Here is a 26,562-nt window from a genome sequence, read left to right as displayed (position 1 = left end):
AAAACTTTTGTAACAATATAAATGCCCTTACTGTCACATTTAAACATGTTTTACACTCATGCATACATACATACACATATTTGTTCTGTTTATTTTATGTATTCATTTGCCTCAGTTGAATTTGAAGATTACTGTAAAAGTGTTGTGTGTGCATTTTTGTGTGTGGTAATCCAGTTCACAGCCTATCCACAGCACTCAATTGCTCTATATTTGGTTGGCTTCCCAGAGTAAATGGTCATCGTGCCAACTAACCCTCAGGGCCCAAAGCCACAATGCATGCTGGGATGGGGAAGCCCATGATGCACTGCCATATGTCTACAAACATGCAAAGATGTGTGCATTTATACACTCACAAGCTAAACACGTATGAAGCAAGCATGTACTGTATGTACAGCCAAACTATGTTCAAAACGTGCACAATCACACACACACACACAAACAAACAAACTCCGGACACGACACACTTACTCACCAAGGTTTATGACATCGAAACATGGTGACACACAGACTTACATGCATGATCAAGTTCAGATGCCTGTGCAGTCTTGCATACACAATTTTTTTATTTGTGGTGAGCTATTCTCTCATAAATGAAAATAAAACCTTAAAACAAACCCAAAGCAGGAAAAAAAACTTGTTTTACAGTTAATCACAAAAAGCCTGTTCTACGAAATATATGTGTATAAAAGTTGGTGTCAATATACAAGGTGCTGACTGTTGTAGCAGCAAAATCCCCATCCAACAAAAAGCACCACAAGTAAACTTCAACCATCCGGTTTGTTATGAAGTTAATATGTAAAGAACGATAACGGAAGCTTTGTAGAGGAAATATATTCCTAAGCTGCTCAAGGTTGGCCTAAAGTTGAATATTAGTAGTCGCATATAAACCTGCATTAATCAAAAGGGATTTACACAGGTTATTAAGCATTTGAACAAACTTGACACTTGCATGTTTAAGACTTCATCACACCCCAACCTAACACTCCACCCACATGCGCAAAATGTCTTCACGTATGTACATCCACAAAAACACAAGAAATGCCACACACAAGAAACAAACGTGAGGCCACACACATACCAGCTCCTATAAAGACCATATGCTAAACAGCACAGATATTTATTCTACCTAATGCACATACGAAAAAAGAACTGAAAATCATTGTGCATCCGCGATCACAAATAGAAAGGCACGCACACACACAAACACACGCACTTTACTCGTTTGATTATCCATCAGCCTCTATATATGTGTGTGTCTGTATTGTGTTACAGGCCATCTCCTCCTCCCTTCCCCTCTGGTCAGTGCTCCAGGCAGGAACTCAATGATTTATTTATAACCTGTATTTCCTGTGCAGCATTTGAGAGGGATGAAAAGGCTGGTCCAGGGAGTACATTTGTCTGGGTGTGCTTTTGTGCGTGGGTTTGGCTGAATATGACTATTCATGTACGAAAAAAAAAGATAAACTCTTATCTAGTTTTTTTTTTTTTTTTTTTTTCCTGCCTGTTATTAATCAGCCCTTGTAACATTTTCTTGAGAGGTGGAGTACAAATGTGTAACATATGCATAGAGAATAGGGTCTAAGTCAGTGCATATTTTCGCCATCATTCTCGCTGCTTTGGCCCAATCTCCAAACTCTATGGGGAAATAGTCACTTCCTGTTTACAGAGGAGTAAGTTAGCATGTATTCCCATTCAGCACAACACAGCGCAACACCCACCCACACACTCTCACACACGCACACACAAATGCACATATAGACATATAAAAGGGTGTCCTAAAAGGGTGTCCTCGGTGCAAATTAGCACATGAAGACTCGATGATATTAATAACGAGGGGATTTCTTAAACATTGAAGCCCGATTTAGTTCCTGAACACTTTTGTCTCAAATTTTTATTACACAAAACAAAATTGTTGAGCATGTTTTTTGTTGAGGAGCAATCCACATGTAAACCATACATTGTAAATAAAATCAGAAGTTCAGAAAGTTGAGAAAACTCAAACACTTGAGGCACTTCCGCTTAAAGAAGAAAACAAATTGTGGTATCAACTTAATTAAAGTTGGTCTGTGCTTTCACCAAACACAATATAATAAGTTCTATAAACACAAAGCTAGTTTTTTTACTTGTGGATCCAAGTTCAAAAAGCTTGCATTTTAAGTTAAGCTGAGTATTAACATTACATAATAGCGATAAATAGCTTTTTTAGTTTGTCTAACTTGTGTTTCAAAGTATATAGGCCTACTCATTGAAATGGAGAAAACTTCACAGAAGAGAACACTAATTACTTGTGACTTGAAACACAACTTTTACAATAAAATATAATCAAAAACGCTACGTAGAGTTAAAACATCAATTAATTCTGAATAACAAACATTTATGTCATCATAAGTGCCCGTACTTTGGCCAAAAACACAAATTATTCAAGCGCAACATTAGTGATCATACTGAGCATGCTCAGAAGCCTGTTAGTTGGACCCTTGCCACCAAATTTGAAATGGTAGGTTCATGTAGTTTAACTTGTTTCTCAAGTTCCTCATACTAAATTGACTAAAACTGACTTTATTTAATTTTAAGTAATGTTGTAATTTTGTAATGTTTAGAGAACAAAAACCTCTTTCTCAATTGTAAATTTCCCACTGAGATCAAACTTGCACAAATCACATACATCAGTGTGGGTCAGATTATCATTTCAATTTAAACCATGTATTGCAGTTCCTAATAAGTTACCGGCCAACTGGCGAGCAGCCCCATTTAACTTGCCAAAACCTATTTGGCACTTGAAGGGTGTTAATTTTGGATCTTCCCATCACACCATCTCTCTTTCTCTTCCATTCTTTTATTGCTTCTCCATCCCACACAGAGAATATGAGAGGAAAGAATAACAAATGCAGCGTGTGACGTCTCTGATTGTTCTGCTCTCTCCCTCCGTGCACATATCCTCATGCACAATTGTTATCCTTTGACAATAAGCCCTTCTCCCTCTGTAAGTAACAGGGCTGGCTGGCCGTGAAGATCTTTTCACGCTCATCTCGTGTTCTCTACCCGCATAGTTAACAGCTTATTATGTTAAAACTACAGGGAAGACACTAGCAGCTTTTGTGAGTGTGTTCTCGCTTGGTTAGGGTGCATGAGTCCGGACAGATGGCAACACTGTTTATGTAGATGGAGACGGGTAGGACCAACAGGGCATTAAAGAAAGGAAGAATCAGAAGATTCATAAAGAACAATGTAACACAAGCAATATTAAAGAGAAGGAACTGAAAATAGCTTCTTATATCTGTGAATTACTGTACAAGCAAGCAAGTACAATTCATTTAAGCCTATAAAACTGCAGTTAAGCTAAACTCTTTGAGATAAAGAGTGTGTCTGCGGTGTTTAGGTGTGACCATGGGTTTGAACATGAGTATGCATGACTAAAACATGATTCATTGTGACTGACAACTAACAACAATTTCTGCCATTTAGAAATGTCACAATAGACAGAAAGAGACGTATGAAGGTCTAGATTCCAAAGGCATAATCAGAATAACACTGCCGCTTCTTCCATTACAGCTCATCATCCGGAAACTTTGAGCTTGATTCTGCAGTGTGTCTCATGTTCTCAGATTCAGTGTTCAGTTCGGTTTAAATATAATCAGGACAAGGGTTTTACCAGAAGAGATGTAATGCTAAATGCAAAAAAAAAGTGCTTGCGCAAAGGAAGTGTACCGACACAATGAAAATATTCTATGATATTCTACGACGTGCCATGCAAATACTGTGGTACCATACCATTAAGTATATCAAAGCACCATGGTATTCCCATTTGATACCATCACTGACTTTACCATAGAAATTACATGGTACTTTTTTTGTAAGGGGTCCAATACAAAAACCATGCATTATACTATAAAAGATTTTGTAACTTTTACAAAAAAAAAAAAAAAAAAAAAAAAAAAAAGTAAAAAGTGCTACAGTGAAAAATTTTATTGGTTAACTGTAAGTTACCTTACCATATATGGTGAAAAACTGTAAATAGTTTAACATTGCATTATATGCAATTTTACTGTTTAATACTGTCAAATGTATGGTTTTTAATAAATAAAAACTATATAATTACAGGGAAAAAAGTAAAAGGATATTCCCATGCAGAAGCCCAGCATGATACATCACATATGATTGTATGTCATTTAAATAGTTTTGTTTCTTCTTATTTCAGTAAAGCATGGTATTTTGAACTACATGTTTATTTTGTTAATGTTTAATGCATTATTTTAGTGTCATGTATTACAGTGATGGTGTTTTGTCTTTGCGTGTTTGACCCTGTGCATCTTTGTAAATTTTGTTTTATGGACATACCACTTGTGATGAAGTGATTTATTATGTGGCTTTCTGTTTCACTATCTGTACTATAATGATGGTTATCAGTACATTTTAGGGTAAAAAGCAGATTTTGGCATTTCAAGTAGATATTAACATTATATCACTTAATGAAATATACGGTTAAATTTGTAATATGCTGTCCCGTAACACCTGAAACATTGTCACCATATTGTTTACAGTGAATCTCTTGAAACCGCAGATGTTGTTTTATACCATAAATAAGTTATTTTTACAATGTAGTTATGGTTAGCTAGTTGGCTACAGTTACAACACACACCGATATTTATTTACTGTGCAAAATTTACAAAATTACATACAGCTACAAAATGTTAAATGTAGTTATGGTAACTCTGGTTTCTGCCAAAGTTTCTATAACATAACTGCATTAATTCAGTATTAGCCACTGTCATCAAAAAGGGGAAAAAAAACAGAGAAAGATTCTGAGAAAAGATAACATCTTGCATTATTTGATTACACTATTCATATAAATACACTATAGATACACTAAGGCATTTAGGATGATGACTGTAAGGCACAGCGGAAACATTCAATTTTGAATGTGAAGTGTGACATTTAGCTCTATGAAATGGTACAGAGAGAAACACAGAAGACTTTAGAAGCTACAGTACATTATGTCCCAAACATTTTAGATTATTCATTATGATTTATTCATTTCTGCTCTATGATTTATTCATCATTAGTTTATTCATAGCTGGAGACAGGGTAGATGAGAAAAGAAACATCAGAGAACAGTAAAAATTTAAACCCTTTCGTTAATTAATTTCTACACTTATCACGCCATTAGACGACACCAGTCGACTAACACATACCATAAGCTCCCATAGTTTCCACCAAAATACTAGTTACTACAAAAATATTGGTCAGTTAATAAGAAGTAAAAATATTCTGAAAGCCTCTCTGTTGGGGCATCCAAAATTAATTTTTCAATAACAATAATACTAGTAACATGAACTATGAAAAATATATCAAAAGCCTTTATTAATCTCAGTTCATGTAAAATTCAACATTTACTAATACATTATTAAAATTCAAAGTTTTATCAGTTATTATATATTTAATGGATCTGATAACATGAACTAACAGTTTTTTATTAACAAAGGCTAATAAAAACTGTAACAAATGCATTGCTCACAGTTGATGTTAGTTAATTGGTGTTGTGTTACCATAATATCTGTAGCAATGATGGTATTTTTATGGAAACTACAGTTAGCATAAATGTAAAGGCCTATTTAATGTCACATTATGGAAATTAATTTTAATTGCAGAATAAATGTGAGGACAGAATATCAAAGGAATACAGAGATGCATTTGTATCTGTTTGTTCTCTTTCAGTACGCTCACCTGACTTCACAAACAGTTCAGTGTACGGTTGGGCTCATATTTACTGTGAGTATAAAGGAGGCTTATATACATATCTGCATGCGCCACTTGCTCTTTTGATTCGGTTTCTGTGAACTCTTGCTATGCCATTTCAGATTATGCACATATGTCTTTGTACCTCAATATATCTGAAGTTTTGAGCGTGCATGTGTCTTTCCACCCCCACGTCTCTGTGTCTCAGCACATATGGGTTCCTTTATGTCCCAGCAGCCACGGCACTCTCTAAAGGTCACAAACCACTTCCTGAAATGGGGCACTTCCTCTTAGCGGACAAACTTTGCACTGTGAGTTTACAAGGAGTCTGCAAGCATAGGAGTACTGTTCATAAACATGAAATTTTCATTTCAAAGACATATATGACTTCCTTTAAATTTAAAATTAAATCATTTTAAATGTAACTTTAAAAGGTCTACTTGCAGTTAAAAGTCTGTCTATTTAACTAAATCATCAATAACAAAGTTACTAAGTAACCATGGTAACCCTGAAAAACGTTCTAAAATCTGTGCTCAAGGAAGAGAGTTCCGGAGCTGTGATTTCATGTGTTTGCACTCTCAGGTAAAAATAAGGTGAGAGACTAAGGAAAAAACACAAAGTATAAGACAATTTCACCAGGTAAAAAAAAATATTATTTCTCAGTGGTTGCTCTTTCATAATTTAGGAGACTTAATAAAGTTCTCCATTATGATCCTTTTAAGCATCAAGATGTTTCTTTTAAAAAATCCCCAAGAAGCAAACACAGAAAACAGAAATATGTACATTACTATTCAAAGGTTAGGGGTCGATAGGATGTTAGATAGGATGAAAGAGCTCACCAAGGCTGCATTTATTTCATATTAATATTATATATTATATTACATATATATATATTTAACATGAATTTTCAGCATCATTACTCAAGTCTTCAGCGTCACATGATTCTTCAGAAATCATTCTAATATGCTGATGTGGTGTTCAAGAAACATTTATTATTATTATCAATATTTAAAATCAATGTTTGAGAAACCATTTGATATTAATTTTTGTGGAAACCATTTATTTGATTTTTTTGTAACATGTAACAGTCTTTACTGTCACTTTTCATCTATTTAACGCATTTTTGATGATGAATAGTATCAATTTCTTTAAAAAAAAAACTTTTCAAAAGTAGTGTATATATTTATATATGCGTGTATTCTAGCTTAGCTGTGTTCCTCATTTGTAAGTTGCTTTTGATACAAGTGTAAATCATTAAATGTAAATGCAAGTCAGATAAGCACAATGACTTGAGAAAAAGTTTCCATTTGCTCTATATTTAATCTCACCTCTGTATAAGAGAAATACGTAAGAGACAGTGACTGTTCCATTCTGCGGTCGAGCACAAATATAACTTTCATTTAAAAACTTTGTGCAATTACAAACATTTTCATTCAGAATTAGCAGACATGAATACTTTGCATCAGTGCTCAACAGACTTCTTTGTATTTTTTTTTAAGCTGAAACAAGCTAAACATTACATTATAAAACTTTTTCTTTTTATTAGATATCCAATTGTTTGCAATCATTTTGTGAGACAGTAAGGGCTGACTGCTTTTTGTTGAGCTCAGTTCTCTAGATACTGCACTGTCATGGCCTTCCTACTTCCCATATTTCCTCTGAGAGAAGCTCATCATGTGATGACTCCACACACAAAGCAGAGGCTTTGTTGTCATTAAGAGTCATAGAATATTACTGAATATCCGAGAATGGCCAAATATTATCAAGTACTGTACTATAATGAAGAATAGACAACTTTATTTAGTGGCTGTAAAGTCATATTCATTAGGAGCTCCATACCAGGTAACGGGAGTCAACGTAATGCAATAATGAGAACAGACACAAATGTACACACCCTACAGGTGATGAATCAGAAAATATTACTCATGCACAAATACGTGCACACCAACACATGGCTGAACCCAGAACACAAACAGTTTGGCTTTCATCCTTACAAAGCATATGAGTACATCTTTCACACACACAAACAATCCAAACTCATTAAATGTATCCACCTTTTTCCTGAGTAAACGATGTGCACCACCATGATAGATTCTAACTTCCGTTTGTATGCGGTCGCGTTCCGGTCTACGTAGGAACCCATTGTTAAAACAGCGACTGAATTAAACAGAAACTTTTTGAACATTAGTAAAAAATTTAAATGAGCCCAGGGTTAAGCTATGCTGTTTTTGTCTGCCACAACAGCAATAATGTGAAGAAATGTCCGTATACGGACCCGCATGCCTAGCATTTTATGCCAAAGACTGTCAAGAGTAAATGAGTATGTCTTGCAGTACTAATACTCCCCATAAAAGGTATATATGCGCTCTTATCATTTTGAGGACAAACTTCACCCTGATCGGGAGCTGTACGTAGAATATAAAGTTTTCAATGTATTTAACTTTGGGCAGCTTCATGTCATCTACGCAATGACGGGCGAGGCACTGGCCAGAGGAGAACTGGCACCCCGACTAAGCCTGGTTTCTCCCAAGGTTTTTTTTCTCCATTTTAACACCAATTTGCCACTTGTCTGCCACCTAATGTCACCTGATGGAGTTTGGGTTCCTTGCCGCTGTCGCCTCTGGCTTGCTTAGTTGGGGACACTTGACTTGACATTTGATATTCAACAGTGCTTTGATCTGCCTGCATTGACACTATTCTTTAAGAGCTGCTGTGCAGCCAAACAATGTACCAGTTATCAATATAAAGCTGCTTTGACACAATCTACATTGTAAAAAGCGCTATATAAATAAAGGTGACTTGACTTGACTTGACTGACAAAAGATGGTCATTGTGACACTGTTAAGAAATGGCACTATGGAGCCATGCGCTTTTAAAACCATTTTCATAGGTTTAACATTACATTATCTGCTCGGAAAATATGCTAATTTGACTAGAAACACCAAAGACTGGAAATGTAAAGCATAATTCTGCAAATCATCAGAATGATGCAAGAATTGGACTCATTCGGTTCTTGAGTTCAACTCCAAGACTCAAAGATTTGGTCGCAATTTTGGTCACATTCTTCACTAGAGTATCAACAGATTCATACGGGTTTGAAATGACAAAGGTGAGTAAACAAAGACATCACTGAATTTTCATTTTTTGGTAAAATATCCCTTTAACGATTTTCTTTATCTTCAGTATTGCCAATATTTAATACCACCAACTGCTTTATGAAGGCCTTGACTGACACAAAATGAACTTTTTCAAACACAATGTAGCTTTGAATTTTGTCGCAATGCTGTGTTCTTTGAACTGAGTGATTCCATCTTAAGACATACTCACACTCTCCTTTTAAAACTCATTGCATACTGCCTCTCTATTCTCCTCCTGCCTTTCTCTAGCGGAAAATTTGTGCAACTCCTGCATCATCAGGCGAAACTGGAAAGAGTCCCTAAGAAGCTGGGACACAGAAACATCAGTGTTTCCACCCAATGTATGAAAGCTTCCCACTCAAACTGACCTTAACACACACACACACACACACACACACACACACACACACACACACACACACTGACAGCCTGCTGATAAGTTTGTCCTCCACAGGCTCGCATGGAAACCTCCAAAAAAGAGCAACGTTTCAAAACCTTTACACATCTGGTTACAACACAGATAAACTAAAAGTGGTTTCTACCACTAGGCGAGATACAAATCTGGATGCCTTTACACAGGAAAATGAAGAAAAAAAAAGAAGAAGAAGAAGAAGTGTTTCTGACTTCACATAATTTAGTACATAATTGGGTTTAAGGGGCAAAAAATACAGTGGGGTCTAAATGTTTGTGATTTTTTGAAAACAAAAAGAAAATGGTACAAATTAAAAAAATAAATGTTATGACAAAATAAATAAGAAGTATTTAACAGGGTTACACACATATTAAGATTCTAACCAATACCTTCGCTGATAAATATTGTATGGTTATGGCCAATAATCTAAAAATATAAATAAAAAATAAAAATAAATAAAAAATGTAAAATGCTACAAGTGAATTTAGGCACCACAATATTATAAAGTATGAAAAATGGATATTAATTTTGATATTTACTAAAGATTACATTTAACAGAGGTATTAAATTATTTTATATGCTTCTGTTTTGTGTGTGTGTGTGTGTGTGTGTGTGTGTGTGTACACATTTCATATTAAGATGAAATGTTAGAAGCTTAATTTAACACATTTATACCAAGTGTGGAAATGTAACAGGTCTTTTTTTGAGTAAAGGTCAAACCATTTACCTCTATATCTTCTATTTCTATAAGTTACTTCTCTAGCTAGTGCTATAAAAACGGTGAGAGGTAAGTGAGATATCTTATTTTGTTGCTGCGGTTTAAAATATTGGTGTGTAATACACATCACTCCATTTCACAGAAACTTGGTCACTAAGAGTCTCTTGCCCAGAACAGCTAGTGCTTGTCAAACAATGCTTAACCAAAGGCCTTTAAAGTAGTACACTTCAAAGAACACACCAGAATACAATTCATATACTTATAGTATGACAGTTTCATTTTATGTAAAATACAAAATAATGTCTAAATCTCAGATCAAACATGATGGAAAGATAAAACTAATCTCATTTAGATTAAACAAACTTAACAAATAGAATCTAACAATCACTGAAAAAAACTTTTCGACAAAAATCTTCAAATTAATCAGCTATTCGTTGAAACACTTCACTTATCTCCACTGAAAACAAAATCTCCTGGCCTTCCATCTCAATGACAATTCCAGCTGGGCTACTTGTGTCCAGCAAGACGGATGGGGACTCCTTCGCTTTGTAGCCATCTTTAGGCTATTACGTATCAGAACAGGGAAAGTCTGATGCAAATGTCAAATATCTGACTTTTCAGTATATCCTTTTAAGACCCTTCAGTGCTAAAACTGTCGTAATCTGTTATATTAGGCCTTATTGGGCCTAAGAGACAAACCCAGTAACCATTCGATGACTAGCTTAAGTAGATTAACAGTGTTAATAAGGTAACACTTTACAATAAGTTTTCATTAACATTAGTTAACTACTTTATAGTTAACATGAACTAAGAATGAACAATACTACTAATTAATTTATTAATCTTAGTTAATGTTAATTTCAACATTTACTAATACATTATGGAAATCAAATGTTGCATTTGTTAACATTAGTTAATGTACTGTGATCTAACATGAACAAACAACGAACAGCTGGATTTTTAACTAACATTAACATTAAGATTAATAAATACTGTAACAAATGTATTACTCATTGTTAGTTCATGTCAGTTAATACAGTAACTAATGTTAACAAATACGACCTTGTTAATGTTAACAATGTTAACAAATAGACCAATGCTATCTCACGACCAATTCATACGTATTTTACGATTCGTACGATGTCTAAACCCAAGTGACGGGTAGGTTTAGGGGCGGGGTTAGGGGTAGGTCATTCGTACGAATTCATACGAATTTGGCAACTCGTAAAATACGTACGAATTGCCGTGAGATTGGGTTGAATAGACCTTACCGTAAAGTGTTACTATTAATAGTAACTGGTATTTCTTGAGAATGTGGGTTACAATTACATGTGGGTTGACAACTAAGTATAAAAAGTCATGAATATTATTTACAAGTTAAATAAAATTCCTTTTTATATTATAACCTAATTTGTGACCCTGGACCACAAAACCAGTCATAAGTCGCACGGGTATATTTGTAGCAATAGTCAACAATACATCGTATGGGTCAAAATTATCAATTTTTCTTTTATGCCAAAAATCATTAGGATATTAAGTAAAGATCATGTTTTGTAAATATTCTACCGTAAATATATAAAAAATTTATTTTTGTGAGTGGATATGCATTGCTAAGGACTTCATTTGGACAACTTTAAAGGCGATTTTCTCAATATTTTGATTTTTTTGCACCTTCAGATTTCAGATTTTCTCTTTTTGAAATATCAATTTCAAAAAATTGACCCTTATGACTGGTTTTGTGGTCCATGGTCACATTTTGTCCCATTCTTCAAAGCTAAACCCTGACACGGCATAGCAGATGATGTATAAAAATGTAAGGGACACAATTCTTGAAATAAACATTACAGGTAATGTTTTTTTTTTTTTTTTGTCTACTGAAATCAAACCTTTAATTGGTAAATAAACTACATTTCAACTAATTGAGCTATAAAACTTTTGTCATTGATGGTGAAGACATCATTTCCTATAATCGCATTAAAATCGTAACAAATTTCATTAATTTGAATGTCGCACCAAATGACTCTGTAAGCCCCAAGAGGATATGTCAAGATAAGCCAAATTCAACATTAAAAACAACTTTTAGAATTATCCATTTGTAAGGGAGAAGAAGCGCTTGATTCAAGTAATACTATATATTGTGTTATAAAAAAATACAGGTCTGTACACCTACACATAAAAAATATCAAATACAAACATGTCACTATTACACCTACACTCCTATACTGATATACATAAGTATATGAAAACATCAGTTTTACTTTACTTTGGCAATAAATTTATTTACTTTCTCTTTCTCCGCTTTAGGACATGGTCAATTGCTTCCCATGTATCCAAACATGTATGGTGTGATTTTTTTTACCAACATAAAAACAAGACTGATCACTATCAATTAATCCATATATGGCACTAATCACATTAGGGTTATTAAAAGCAGGTTATGACAACCACCCATATGCATACTACTTGATGACTAACACTTAAGCAAACTTTTAAATGTTGTCAGAAGCAGACAGACTAACCATAGAAGGCTAGAAATCTAGCATACCACTGCTTCCGATGTCAGCAAATGACAAATATTTGGCCAAATGTTTAGAATTCTCATGTCAAGGACTCAAGGACGATGACCAGCTTAATCCACTGACCGCATACATTCATGAACAAGATCAGTGGTATGCACACAGCATCAAAACCAAGACTTTATCAAATTCATCCACAACACATTCAATAAAGACATCTTGCCCTATTCACCTTTGTTCGCTCTCCCTGGATTAACATGAATGGAATCATTTGGCCTGCCCTGTACAATCCCAATCTCGACACGAACCGTAATAACACACAGAGGCAAGGAGGATTTCAAACAGATTATGGAAACAGCAGGATTAAACCCAAGCCAAAAGTAAAGACATGAGTGAGCGATAGGAGAGAGAATGTGTAGCTAAAAGAAGCAGAGATGAACTGTAATTTTGATGAATGAGAATCTAGCTCCTCACTGACAGCAACCTAATGCAGACTTCATGGTTGGTTGGAGATACCTTACTCCAACCGTGCTCCTCAGTGTAGAACAGTGATGGAAAGGACAGTTGTTCAGCTTTGGCAACTTCGTCTAAATCAAGAAACTTGCTGCATCAAAAAGTGGTATGGTGCCACATATGGTATGACGTCACTTTTTCTAAAGATCTTAATTGTATTGATTGATCTCATTTAAAAAATGACTGGAACCAAATTACTTTTGTGCATTCTTATGCCAACAGCATACCGAAACACCTGTCTCTGAAAGTGCTTCCTGCATTACTATTCAGCGGCTCTACAACGCAGAACAAGTGAGGTCCAATTCCCAAACAAATGACTAGGGGTGAAAAGGTTCTCGGTAAAAAAATCGAAACGTACCGTTCTGCACACTCGGTTCGGCACGCACTTGCACTCGGTTCATCTCATATCTGACGACGCATACGCATCTATAATATGGTTTGTAGAAAATAAATAAAACAGAGTTAGGCTAATGTATGGTTCTGTCGATGGATACGCATTCTGGCTTCTCCTAAACTTCAGTGCGAGTGCCGTATGCTCTATCTGACCAGTCATTTACGCCGTCATCACCCGGGTGTTAATAGCGCGCGAGCGCAGGTGAGACATAAACTGGCTTTGCTTAGTTGGGGACACTTGACATTTGATATTCAACAGTGCTTTGATCTGCCTGCATTGACACTATTCTTTAAGAGCTGCTGTGCAGCCAAACAATATACCAGTTATCAATGTAAAGCTGCTTTGACACAATCTACATTGTAAAAAGCGCTATATAAATAAAGGTGACTTGACTTGACATAAACAGCGCACGTTGCTTGCAATCTGCGTTTAAACTTGCCATTTTAAACATTTGAGTTCAAGGCACGAAAGAGAACTTACGCGCGCGCTGTGAGAAGATTTGGGCACTCATCCGAAGCGCGTGTACAGCGCGCACATATTGAGGTCTCTTTCAAGTCTTGTGCTTGAACGGACAAATTCACACAAGATTATGTCAACATGTCTTGGCGAGTATCCTTGCAAGCATAGTCGGTTATGTCTTAAGGAAACTTAAACACTCGAGAAAGAACGCATGTGTTCAGTATCAGTGTACTGATCCATGTATTATGTCTTAAAGAGACAGAAGCCCTTGCATTCCTGCTGTCTGAATGTGTTTTTAATGTTAATTAAACAACAAAAGACAAGGAAATCACTCATTGCTCATGACTAAATAGTAACTTAATAATTAATAATGATTGATCTTTATTTAATTTATACAGTGAAGATTACATGCAATGTTGTTTTACATTTTATTGGCTACTTTATTCAATTTCTGTACCTTAAAACTGGATACATGAAAAACCTGAAAAGCTTTATTTGTTTGTATCTTTGCTTGACTGTATTTATTTGTGCTGTTTGATTATTTGTTCTTATTTTCTTTATTTTTATTTGACAGTAGTAATTTTTTACCTGAACATAGCACTTACCGAACCGTACCGAAACGTGAGCCTAAAACCATGATACAAACCGAACCGTGAGTAATCTGAACCGTTGCACCCCTAGTATGTACTAACTGATAGTGGTTACTCAATTAATTTGAACTGTTTAAAGGTTCATTCAGTAAGTGTTTACATTTAGGTGGCTCATTAAAAGTATATCATTTAAAAGTATTACAAAAGTAAGTGTAATTTTTATTGTTATTATTAGTAGTGGTAACTCTATCAATTGCATGACAAGGCTGGTCAAGTGATTTTATGGCGGCACATTTGAACGGGCGACCCGCCCCATGTACAATAAACACGTAGCTGTCTTTTTGTAAAAAAAAATTGATATGTTTAGTCTTCATTTTAAATGAGTGTAAATCATCATCATTTAATGATATTTCTCTTCAAAAAAAAAAAAAGGTTTGTTGTAACAACTGGTAGTTTATGAAACACAATAAGGATCAATTTGTTAACATTAGTTAACTAAATTAGTTAACATGAACTCACAATAAAAAATAATTCTAAAGCATTTATTATTCTTAATGTTAATTTTAACCTTTATCAAAAGTTGTGTCTGCCACATTTAGTGGACCTGAGCTCACATGAACATTAACAAAGATGAATAAGTAACAAATGAATTGCTCATTGTTAGTTAATTTTAGTAAATGAATTATTGGGACGTTATTATAGAGTGTTACCATAAATATGCAAAGTTTTGTTGTTTAGAAATTGTATATAGTAAACAGCTAGTTAGTACCATTATTAAAGTGCATGTATTTTATTTAATAACAGCTCTGTGAAAAGTAATTAAAAGTCTGTGCAAACAAGAACTGTAATACACTTATTTCTGATTATAACAGTTATTATAACTGTTCTTTTGGGACAGGGACTGAAGAATCATTTATGGAATCGGAAACTTTAGATTCCTTAGGCTACATATATGTTCACGTAGGCTACATACATACATACATTCCTTACATACATGTTCAAATGCCATGATGCCAGGAATAGAACTAAAAAAGTATATAAAAAATAAAAACAGGCAGCAGGGCAGTTATGGATGCGCTGACACAACCCCAATACGATGGACAGCAGTGATCTGACCTCATCCGCGCGAGGAAGTGCTGGTAGCTCAGGAACATGTCCTATCTGGACAGATGCAGCCTAGACCATGTATGACGAGTTTATAAGAAAACTGCTTAATGAGGCAACAGGAAAACAACTTTATAACCCTTTGGCGCTCGAGCCTATTTCCCACTTCGTCATATTAATTAATAACAAAACCAGACCGACGCCATTACAAATGCAACTTGCACTACATGTTTTAAATATCTGCCATGTTTCTGTATTTCCAAAGGGGTTTTGTGTGCTCTTATCACATGTGTTTGCGTTCTTAACGTCTACAGCTGTGATTGCAGCTGCGTGATGCTCGAGATCTGGGAGAGACGAAACTCTGGTACTTACGCCCTGGTTTTTGGGAAGCCCATTGACAGCAATACATCCAGACAATTTCCATGTTTGACAGTTCCTGGCCGGTTCTGCCGCTGCATCCGTGGAGCGACTTTGGCATATAGGTCCTCTTTTGCTGCCATGGTTCAGCTTTCCATTTGGTTTCAGAACAGCGATTTGCTTACTTTTGATGCGTCCAAATGGACGGACACGACACACATTTAAAACATCGAATCAAGAGCTACAGTATCTACAGTAAAGGCTGGTTCAAAAACGCTCCATTATTCCCCAAAGTCGGACAGACAGAAGTCTTGGCGGACGCGCTACAATGTTTCTAAACACAAAATGATTTGAGCTTCCTGCTGGAGCGCTCATGTCATTACAGTTTGAGAAAGGGGTCACCAGTCGGAAGTCAATCTCATTTGCTCCGCGCATCGACAACCATCGCTGTCGCTGTCTGCCACAGGAAGAAATATAATTCGACGGAGTCTATCGCCGCTCGGCGTATAGTTAGAAATGTTGTAACAGGCGCGTCGCGAGCGAAATTTATCAATACTTGTTACATCGGTTCCTCCTAGACATGACTTATTTATGAATGGGGCTTGACTGAAAGCAGAAGCAGCCTATCAGCAGACGGGGTCCGCCCGGCACCGCCCCCTTTATCCTTAAAGTCGCAGTTTTGAAAGGTGACGTTGAGCAGATCAGATGCGCTCGGATGGCAGACAGCGCTGTTCAGTGAGAAGCATCATCGCCATTGACGTTTTCTCACATTCAGTGAGACGTCTATGTAACTGTGCGCAGGTAGAACGTAGAACGCATCATGTGGAAGATACTTAACATTTTACAAAATATAACGTGAAGTGTCGTGGCCAGAACAAGGAAAGAAGTAAAATATTTAGAATCATTTAGAAACCAGTGAATGAACTGTAAGCAAAGCTGTCTTGTGCAAATAATGTAGCCTATTTGGTTAAATCGAAATCTAAAATTGTGTGGAAGAAAAACAAAAGCCTGTGAAAATCATAAATAAAAAAAATCATTTTATAATTTTTATGTTAAAGACATCTTATTGAACCTCATAGAAACATGCCAATGGCAATTTCAACAGTGTTCAAAGCTGTGCAAGATTTGTTGTGGTCCTACACTGCCTCCTAGTGGTCATATTCAGAACATTTTAGATTTCATCAGGTTGTTGCCACATTAATATATAATTTGAAAATAAACATATTCATTCCTAATGTCATCCTACGAAATAGATATTTCCAAAAATCAGTTGAGACAACAACAGATAACATTGCTTAATTGAACATTCACAATGAGTTTTCTGCATTGGCAGACTCTGGGTGGACCTGCTATTTAGTGAAGTGAAGGACCAAGTACTCGGAATTCCATACTCGGAATTTGTCCTCTGCATTCAACCCATCCGGTTAGTGCACAGCACACACATTAAGAGCAGTGAACACAAACCGTGGACACACACCCGGAGCAGCGGAGAGCTATTTTGCTGTGGCACCCGGGGAGCGATTAGTGGTTAGGTGCCTTGCTTAAGGGCACCTCAGTCATTTCCTGCCGGTATTGAGAAACTCTAACCATTAGTCCACGACAGCCTTCCTAATGGAGGAATGTCAGCATTACATTTAATATTGCATAAGTCATATTCAGTAAGTTTAATTTATTGGAAGAACAGGATCAAGTCTGACATTAAAACTTCAAATCAAACAAGAAAAACTGTTTCGTAATTAGTTTCCAGTTGAACAATTCAGAGAGAGGTCAATAAAGCATGATTTTTAAATTCTATAAAAGCCGGAAAAAACTATTTACATTTCATGAATGATGTATAAAACACATAAAAACAAAGTACACTATCATAAAAAAATGCCAGTGAAGTAAACAAACAACTTATGACTACAATGTACAGCAAATGTTTATATCAGTAGGAAGGGGGATTATTTCCTGAATGGGGAACATTCATAGTACCTTCTTTTCCCCAGAAGCTTTCATCCCATTGTGCAGTCACACAGAATTAACCTCAATCCATAAATAACTAAACAAATTAATATAATTTGAGCAAATTATATTAATAAAATATTGATAATAAACCCTTTAAGTCTGTTTTCCACTCACAGATTACTTGTACTTAAATACATTACATTTCAATTCATTTCTGCAAATGGGAGAGAGGATTTAGATTCCTAAAACTAAATCTGTAAGTTTAAGCTAACACACACACACACACACACACACACACACACACACACACACACACGATGGTTTAAAGCTTTTGGACATTTCTATGGTCAAGTGGTGTGGTAGGCAGGGCAGGGAGGAACATTTGATGTCACACTCTTCACATACAAACTGATCCTGATTTGTATGAACTTAAATAGAAAAAAGAAAAAATTGATCTAGGCAACAAATCTTGATATTTCATCCAAAGCAGGCTACACCACAAAAGATGATTTCTGTTTGAATTCCCCCTGAAACAGACACAAAACAGTGTAAATAGAATTATTTTACCAGTACCACTACTCTGGTGGTAGAACAGAACACACAAATAGAAAAGGACATTCAAAGTGAACTACTGCAAACAGAATTCCAATGGGGAATTCCATTCAGCTGTTTAATCTAATTTACACAACTAAGCAAGTGTGTTGTACTTACATCCCCATCAACCCCTTCATCTGCTCTAGGCTGTGTATAAACAGCTTGTGTTTTTGGCTTGCTGCAAGAGATCATTTATGTCATTTTATTACATTTTAATGCAACATATAGTATTATGTATATAAAATATGAAGTTATATGTGCCATAGAAATAGACTTACCTTTCTGCTATTTCTGTGGAGAATTAAAAAAAAAAAAAAAAAAAAAAAGGCAATTGAGTCAAATCATTTTGAATTTCTAATTATTATAGCTATGGCATCTAATTATTTGAATTTAATTATTAATTATTCTCTCTCTCTCTCTCTCTCTCTCTCTCTCTCTCTCTCTCACATATAAAAAGTAAGAACTTACTTGGCATATATCCCTTTTTAGTGGCAAACCAGAGAGCAAAGAGGAGCAATCCTACTGCCAGCAAAGCCACAATAACTCCCGCAACAATGCCACCAACATTTAGATCACCTATATTAAAGAAAAACAACAAATTAAATTCAATCAAGACATGTTCAAAAAGCAAAAATCATAAATATCAAAAATCCTTGGTTCTCAAAAATACTTGGTTCTCTCTCTTTAGAAGGTCATCATAAGGATAAAAATGTTGCTTTTAGAATAAATGGAGAATTTTCAAACTATGACAGAGAGTGGGAATTAAGGGCCATTCACACTAAGAATGCTAACTAGATAACTACATCAGCATCCACAGCCACACCAACACACTGATGTTCTGTTTATTAAAAGCGCACGCTGCAGTTATGTCGTCTGCCGCTTTCAATGCTCAAGCCATTTAAAGTCAAGTGGATTCTGATTAGCGGTTAACTAGTTCTGCTGAATAGTTCTGTTGGCTGTTTTCCTGGTTAATCATTGTCTGATGAGGTAGGTTACAGATAGATAAGTCTAAAATAGGCTTTCCTATTCACTCAATGTTATCATTTACATCATTTGAATTATTTAAAACTCAAAGGCTGCTAAAGCGAAAATATCCTGCGCATCTTCTTCAAACCCCATCAGTCAGACGATTATTCATAATACGATGTTGTAGCTGAGGAGAGGTAACTACCAGGCTCATGCTTGAAATAAGACAATGTTGTCAAAACTAGCACTGGATAACTGAGGTAATTAATTATGTTATACTGTTTGCTAGCCTGGCATAATGATCTCATCGTTACTACTTCTCACCATAAAATCAGAGGGTATGACTGATTGTTTTCCATATATCCATTTCAGGGGCATTTCCTCCGAGGAGGCAAAAGAGGCAGTGCCTCCTCAAAAAAAACTGGATGAGAAAATAATCGGTATTACAAAAATATAACGCAAATGTTATCAAATTTGACATTAAAAAGTGTAAAAGTCACTCGTTTTTTCTAAAGAAACAATGTCAAACAGCGACACCCGCAGGTGAAGTTACAGCAGGGAGTCCTGCATCTTTTGTGCCTCCCTTCAGCTCATAGAAACAAAGCAGAGCCCCCAAAGCGTGCGGCGGGTTTAGTGGGGGGTAACTGAGAATGAATGGGGGAAAGTCACGTGAGAGGAGGCAGTGCCTCCATCGCGCTATGATTGGATATGATCAGTTACGATTGGGCATGATTGGTTCATGCAATAAATCCCACCTCTTGTTTTCAGGCGCATTCTCGTCGAATCGGCCTGAACGAAGACAGTGATGGCATTAATGGGAAGACTAATTAAAAAGTAAGTAAACAACTGTCACTTAGATGTCACCACTTTATTTCATGTCAAAATCAAACTCAAAATGGCCTGAAAACATGATGACTGCGGGAGTTTTTTAGTGAGCAATCAGCATGGTGAAATTAAAGGTACATCTTTGTGTCTGTGAGTGAGTGACCAGCGTGTATAAGCTTGATGACTGCTGAAAATAAATTGACTATTTAAAAAAAAAAAAAAAAAAAAAAAAAAAAAAGCTGAATATTAGTTTATGAATAATATATATTGTTTAAATTGTTACTGCCATTAGTTATTATTTTGGAATAAATGTAAAAATGCATAAAAACACTAACTTTATTCAATTTATACTTCGTTTTAATAAATAGAACATTACATAGTGTAAAAATACAACATAGAATTGTATTTGGCCTCTCTTTTTATGTATCGATTCATGTATATGATTCATCGTTATAGTTGTGGTGTGGACAGTGCTGTTCTTTTATATTTAGAATGATTTTTAGAACTAAATCTTTATAGTTATCGTTCTTGGTGTGAACGGGCCTTTACACTCATTCATTATGGTAAGCCTATTATAAGCGTTTATATTTTAGACCTAGCAAGATGGTTTTTGTGGGAAATGGTGTACTTACGTCACTCACTCATGCGTATCGCCAAAAAAAAAAAAAAACGCTACTTTGACGTGCGAATTGTGTGGGAGCTCACTGTAAATCATTATCTATTGTCATATTCATCTGCACAGCCACAAAGAGCCGAAGGACAACCAAAACAATGTTCTTCTGCAAAATGCATGCACTTTTGTTTTAACCGCTAGAGGGCCAAAAGTTACATAGTTCTACCTTTAAGTTCTTTGGTACCATTCATGACTATAAAAGAGAAAATGACTTCCTTGAAGTGACCATTGCATGAACCCTTCACTAATGAACTCGTGGAAGAACCCTTTGTTAATGGTATTCAGCTGTTCACAATTGTTTAGAACGCCCCTACAAATTGAGTCCCCTTCCTGAAGTGCCCAAAGCCATTTGGAATTTGCCCCAAGATGAACAAATCACTCTCTGAGTCATCTTGTTATTCCTGAGTCATAAAAAAGATTTGTTCAAAATGACCAAATCGTTCATGATCAACCCATCTCTATTACTTACGGACATCCATCTGCACTGCATCACTACGCTGAGGGGCACCTTCTCCATTATTGGCCTCACAGAAATATGAACCGATATCCAGCTTAGACACACTCGGGAACTCCTGATCACACAAACAAAACAATTTTACAAAAATAATTTACTTTACAATGTATAAACCTAGAAACATACTAAACTACACAATGACATTTAAATTATAGCAGTATACAGTATAGTACTGAATGTTTTGACCAAAGAGTTTCAGTCATTTGATGTGACTATATACATTCACACTCATTATATATGCCATTTTGTATTTTCTAATATTGTAGATAAAAACTCACCAGGTTTCCATTGAAAACATTCATCTTGTAGGTGAGGTTTTTAAATGTGGGGAACTTGCTGGGATCATCAGGGAGAGGTGTGTTGTCTTTGTACCACTTATAGGTGGGTGGGGGAGATCCAACATTGTCGAAGCAGGTCAGAAGGACGTTACTGCCTGTTGTGACTGAAGAAGGAATTCTGGATACAGGCTTGGAAGGAGGCACTGTAGTGGAGGAAATTACAGTGGGAATTGTAAGGCCAATTACATATATAAAACATTATTTAATCAAAGCTATATATTGTGTTAAATATAAACACTGGACCCCACTGACATTTTTCAAAACTTTTTTTGTGTTCCACAGAAAAATAAATGCATATAGATTTGGAACCAAATAAGAGTAATGAATAGACCAAGTAAATAATGACAATAGTTTACATTTTTGAGTGAACTAAAAAAGTAGGCTGGGCCATTCCCAGACCCTGGGTTAGGGTTATGATTTCTCATCTATCAGGTAGTAAATGTTCATGTAAATAACACAAAATGATTTACCAAGGACAGTGAGTTTGATTGTCTTCTCGTCATATCCATTATTTCCAAGCACCTCACAGTCATAGTCCCCGGTGTCTGCTCGCGTCACCTTGTCAAATCTCAGCCCTCCATTATACACAGTGATACGGTTTTCATACTGAGCTGATGAAAGAAAAAAGATGCACATCTTCCTCAAATGGTCATTTGACATATCAACACACAATAAGGGAATGCAACTGCAAGGTTACAATGATGACAACAATAAACTTTTCATCCATACCAGTTGGCTTGTTATCAAAGAAAACGAATGACTGAGAGCCCTTGAGATCCTTGAACTTCCATTCTACTCTGGGTGTTGCTCCAAAGTCAGCGGAGTAGGTACATTTCAAGTCAACTCCTGAGAAAAAAAAAAAAAGTTAATACTTTGAATAACTTGATGCATAAATGTTTTTCATCAGTCCTTAAGACCTGTCTTTAGGCCAGTCAGTAGAGAGAGGCTCTCCAATAAATTGTTACATTTGTAACAAACACCACACAAATTACTATTCTTCAGTGCAAAACCTTTGCAGGCAGGCACCACATCAAATTTTCTCCATTATTTATATCTGACTGCTCATGACACACAGAAACGATTATAACAAAGTCAAACAAACAGAAAAAGCAAAATGAAACTTACCCTCATTCTCTTTCACTTTTACTGAGGGATTAGGAACAGTAACCAAAAAGGCATGTAGGCCTGCAGACAGAAAGAGACTGATTAAATCTTTTATCACATCAGTAAGAAGAAATTCTTAAAAAAAAAAAACACACATAAAAGGCATAGTTCACCCAAAAATAAAAATTATCCCATGATTTACTTGCGCATTCTGTCGCCCGCTGGAAGCTAGTTATTTGAATTTATATAGATATTTTTCTTACAAAAACGCATCACTTCGCTTCAGAAGGCCTTTATTAACCCCCTGGAGTCATATGAATTACTTTTTCTTTTTTTTTCTTTTTTTTAAATGGATGGATGCATTATTTTTGGCTTTAAAACGCAGCCCCTGAAATAGGTCTATTTCAGCACAAGCACGTTGTTCCATTTAAAAAGCCATCAGACCTTCTACAAAAACCCTTGTGACACCAGCAAACATTTCAATGTAAATAGTAGGCTACATTTCATTTTAAAAGTGTGTGTGAGGATTCATTACAGGAAACATAAAAAAAAAAAATTCTACCACAGAAATACATAATTTTCTGTTTTTTATCTATATGTTATGGCAGTTATAACTGCTTTTCCACGTTTCTTTCTGAAAGAACGGGTAAACTGCAGCAAGCATTAGTTATGAAATAAAAATTCGTAGTATGAATTCACATTCATTCAAACATATGTTTCTGACAATTCTTTAGGTCATAATTTTTCAATCATCATTATTTTATATACGTTTTCCAGACTAGCTGTCGTCTTTTTCCACTGTGAACTTGAGGGTAACAGGTAAAAACAAACACGATACTCAAATACTCTGAATTCATGAGTTTCCTCACAAGAATATTGTGCGAGCACGCGCATCATACGTTTACTTCATTAATCTACTGCGACTATACTGATAATTGTTTTATTGGGTCACGCTTCCTGGATTGCCTTTCAGCTGTCAAAAATTCCTGGTTGTTGAGCTCGGGTTTCGGGTGGGGGATGGGCGAGGTGGAAATACAGGTTCTCCAGGTGATACCGCCGAGCCGTGAAAGGCCTTCTTTAACACTTAAATTGTTGTTTCTATTTACACAAAACTATAATTAGGTAACGTACCGTATGAACGCAGATAAGGCGTTTGCTACGCTTTTATTTCGAACGGATCTTAATGGACTCGGTTTACTGATTCAAGTCATTACTTAAGAATGTGAATATGATTAAATAGGCCTAGGCTTCTTCAACTGGTTCCACTTCAAGGAGGCCTACTATTTGCAAATTCGTTCTCAAGATCATTGACGAGAGCCGATTCAAAACAACGATTCGTTACCGGATTGGTTAAATAAAGTATCATTTAAGCGACAGGTACACTGTTGACGTTTTCTGTTCTTGCAGACCTGTACTAAAACTATAATTTAAACGCGTAACTCCCCTAAATGCAAACAGTAATTATGTAATAAAAAGAAGAAAACATTGATGAAAAGCAAGTATGAAAAAGCAAGTCTTTTAGCAAAATGGCAGCTAATTAAAAATATTCAAAGTTTATAGCCTACTGATTAATTAACAGCAGTCAATGACACAACGTAATAACCGAAATGTAAACATGGTTCAAACACTGAAAACATGGACGCCTACCTGTGACTGAGATAGAGAGGCACACAAAGACGAAGGTCAGCATATCCACTCTGAAATAAGTCTTCCAAAATATTCCACTTTTCTAAAAATACCTGCTTTTTGTATTATGTTACTAGAACTTTTAGGGAGCTGTGGTTTTGCTAGGCCCTCGCAAACCTAAGTCAAGAAGATAAACTGAAAGGTTGAAACTAAACGCCCTTCCGAGTGATACTGTGTTACCTGTACCGTGTGTGATTGGTTAAATACGCGACACTATGGCACTCCCACTGCATGACGCAATGAAAGTAAACTCAGTTTCAAGGAAGACAAACTACTTCTCAGGATAAACACATCCTTATTGGAATTCTATATACATACTAAGTAAGTAACCCACAAGATAAGATCTTAAGAAACAAACTTGTCAGGGGAGTGAAGAACCATAAGTTACAGGTCTTGTCAAATAACAACAAAGTTTGGGAACTTTGGATATTCATTAAAATCATTTAATAGCCTATTCAAAACATAATACACATTGCTGAAACAACAAATTGATATAGAAAGGATGCATAGTTTTGCATTTTAAAGGTCTCTTTCTAATTTAAACAATATGTGAGTATGTGAATAAAGACTGTTGATCTTGTCCTGCATCCGTGTTTAGCTGGAACTCATAAAGAACACAAGAAATATGTTAGGAGTAAAAAATGAGATTATGATTATTTCAAAGAAGCAGAATAATGTTTTGAGCCCTCTCTTGAGGTAAACTTGTGGATCCAGGGAAATGTTATAAATTTATTTGCGTAAAATGAGTTGTCACTAGAATGTTCTGGAAGTTTGACAGGTGCTGGAAAATGAAAGAAAAGTGGTTGCTATTTTTAATATGATTATTTTCATTTTTCCTTACCTTTTCTTTTCACTTCTAGCATTATTAACACTGTAAATAAAAGCTAAAAATGTTTAACGTTGTAATGCGGAGCATGACACCAGCTGCACACTTCTTGACAAAAACATTCTAACCACAATATGTGAATATATTTTAGCATTTCCTGTAGAGGTGGGCAGAGATTAGTACTGAATCACCTATGTAAAGACTGGTTACCACGGTACCAGCAGATGTGTCTCTGATAGTATCAAAATAGTAGTATTGGGCTTCACACACCTTTCTCTGTAGTTTCTTAAAAACACAGACTATAAACATGTTTCCTTTCAAATATTTGAGTACATATTGTGAACATTCATTTCATCAATTTTGTCAACATCTTATAATATACACACAGATTTTTTATTAATCACTGATGCGTCCTTTTGTATAATTTTATACTCGTATACAAATTTTCAAAGCAAACTTTTTAACAAAAAGTCTTACTTATAGGAGGCCCACACAGATATTGTAGTCTATCTTTAAATTAAATGACATAACTTTGGCAATATTGTACTCTTCACCGCACATCTTTTGTCTCTTTTCTCTACTTTTTGAAAAGGATAGGCTCAAATGGCAAAGGGAGCATGTCATTCCTTTAAAGGGTTAGTTCACCCAAAAATGAAAATTCTGTCATTTATTACTCACCCTCATGGCGTTCCACACCCGTAAGACCTTCGTTAATCTTCGGAACACAAATTAAGATATTTTTGTTGAAATCCAATGGCTCAGTGAGGCCTCCATAGCCAGCAATGACATTTCCTCTCTCAAGATCCATTAATGTACTAAAAACATATTTAAATCAGTTCATGTGAGTACAGTGGTTCAATATTAATATTATAAAGCGACGAGAATATTTTTGGTGCGCCAAAAAAAAAACAAAATAACGACTTATATAGTGATGGCCGATTTCAAAACACTGCGTCAGGAAGCTTCGGAGCATAATGAATCAGTGATTCGGAGCGCCAAAGTCACGTGATTTCAGCAGTTTGGCGGTTTGACAGGCGATCCGAATCATGATTCGACACGTTGATTCATTATGCTCCAAAGCTTTCTGAAGCAGTATTTTGAAATCGGCCATCACTATATAAGTCATTATTTATTTATTTATTTTTTTGGCGCA

General features: G+C 35.7%; 2 protein-coding genes across 2 annotated transcripts in view; both read right to left on the bottom strand.

Annotated features, from left to right (window-relative positions):
- Positions 1–16,521, bottom strand: part of ubash3ba (ubiquitin associated and SH3 domain containing Ba) — a 29,804-nt gene extending 13,283 nt beyond the window's left edge. Inside the window, exon 1 of the mRNA XM_051894514.1 lies at positions 15,952–16,521. Coding sequence (XP_051750474.1) covers positions 15,952–16,079 — 128 coding nt within the window. The 5' untranslated portion in view covers positions 16,080–16,521. The remainder of the gene's footprint in view (positions 1–15,951) is intronic.
- A 1,069-nt stretch (positions 16,522–17,590) lies between these two features.
- Positions 17,591–24,768, bottom strand: LOC127512336 (junctional adhesion molecule A-like). The gene is made up of 10 exons (XM_051893133.1): positions 24,545–24,768; positions 22,919–22,978; positions 22,523–22,639; positions 22,264–22,404; positions 21,734–21,936; positions 21,411–21,513; positions 18,946–19,053; positions 18,756–18,768; positions 18,595–18,655; positions 17,591–18,410 (listed from the first exon to the last, which is right to left on the bottom strand). Exons 1-10 carry the CDS (start codon positions 24,585–24,587, stop codon positions 18,375–18,377), a joined length of 885 nt encoding a protein of 294 aa, XP_051749093.1. The 5' UTR covers positions 24,588–24,768; the 3' UTR covers positions 17,591–18,374.
- Between the last annotated feature and the right edge of the window lie 1,794 nt (positions 24,769–26,562).

Source organism: Ctenopharyngodon idella, chromosome 5 (genome assembly GCF_019924925.1).
Source record: "Ctenopharyngodon idella isolate HZGC_01 chromosome 5, HZGC01, whole genome shotgun sequence".
In the NCBI taxonomy this organism is placed as follows: Eukaryota; Metazoa; Chordata; class Actinopteri; order Cypriniformes; family Xenocyprididae; genus Ctenopharyngodon; species Ctenopharyngodon idella.
Note: the sequence above shows the minus strand (reverse complement) of the source record. Positions and strands in the feature narration are given on the sequence as shown.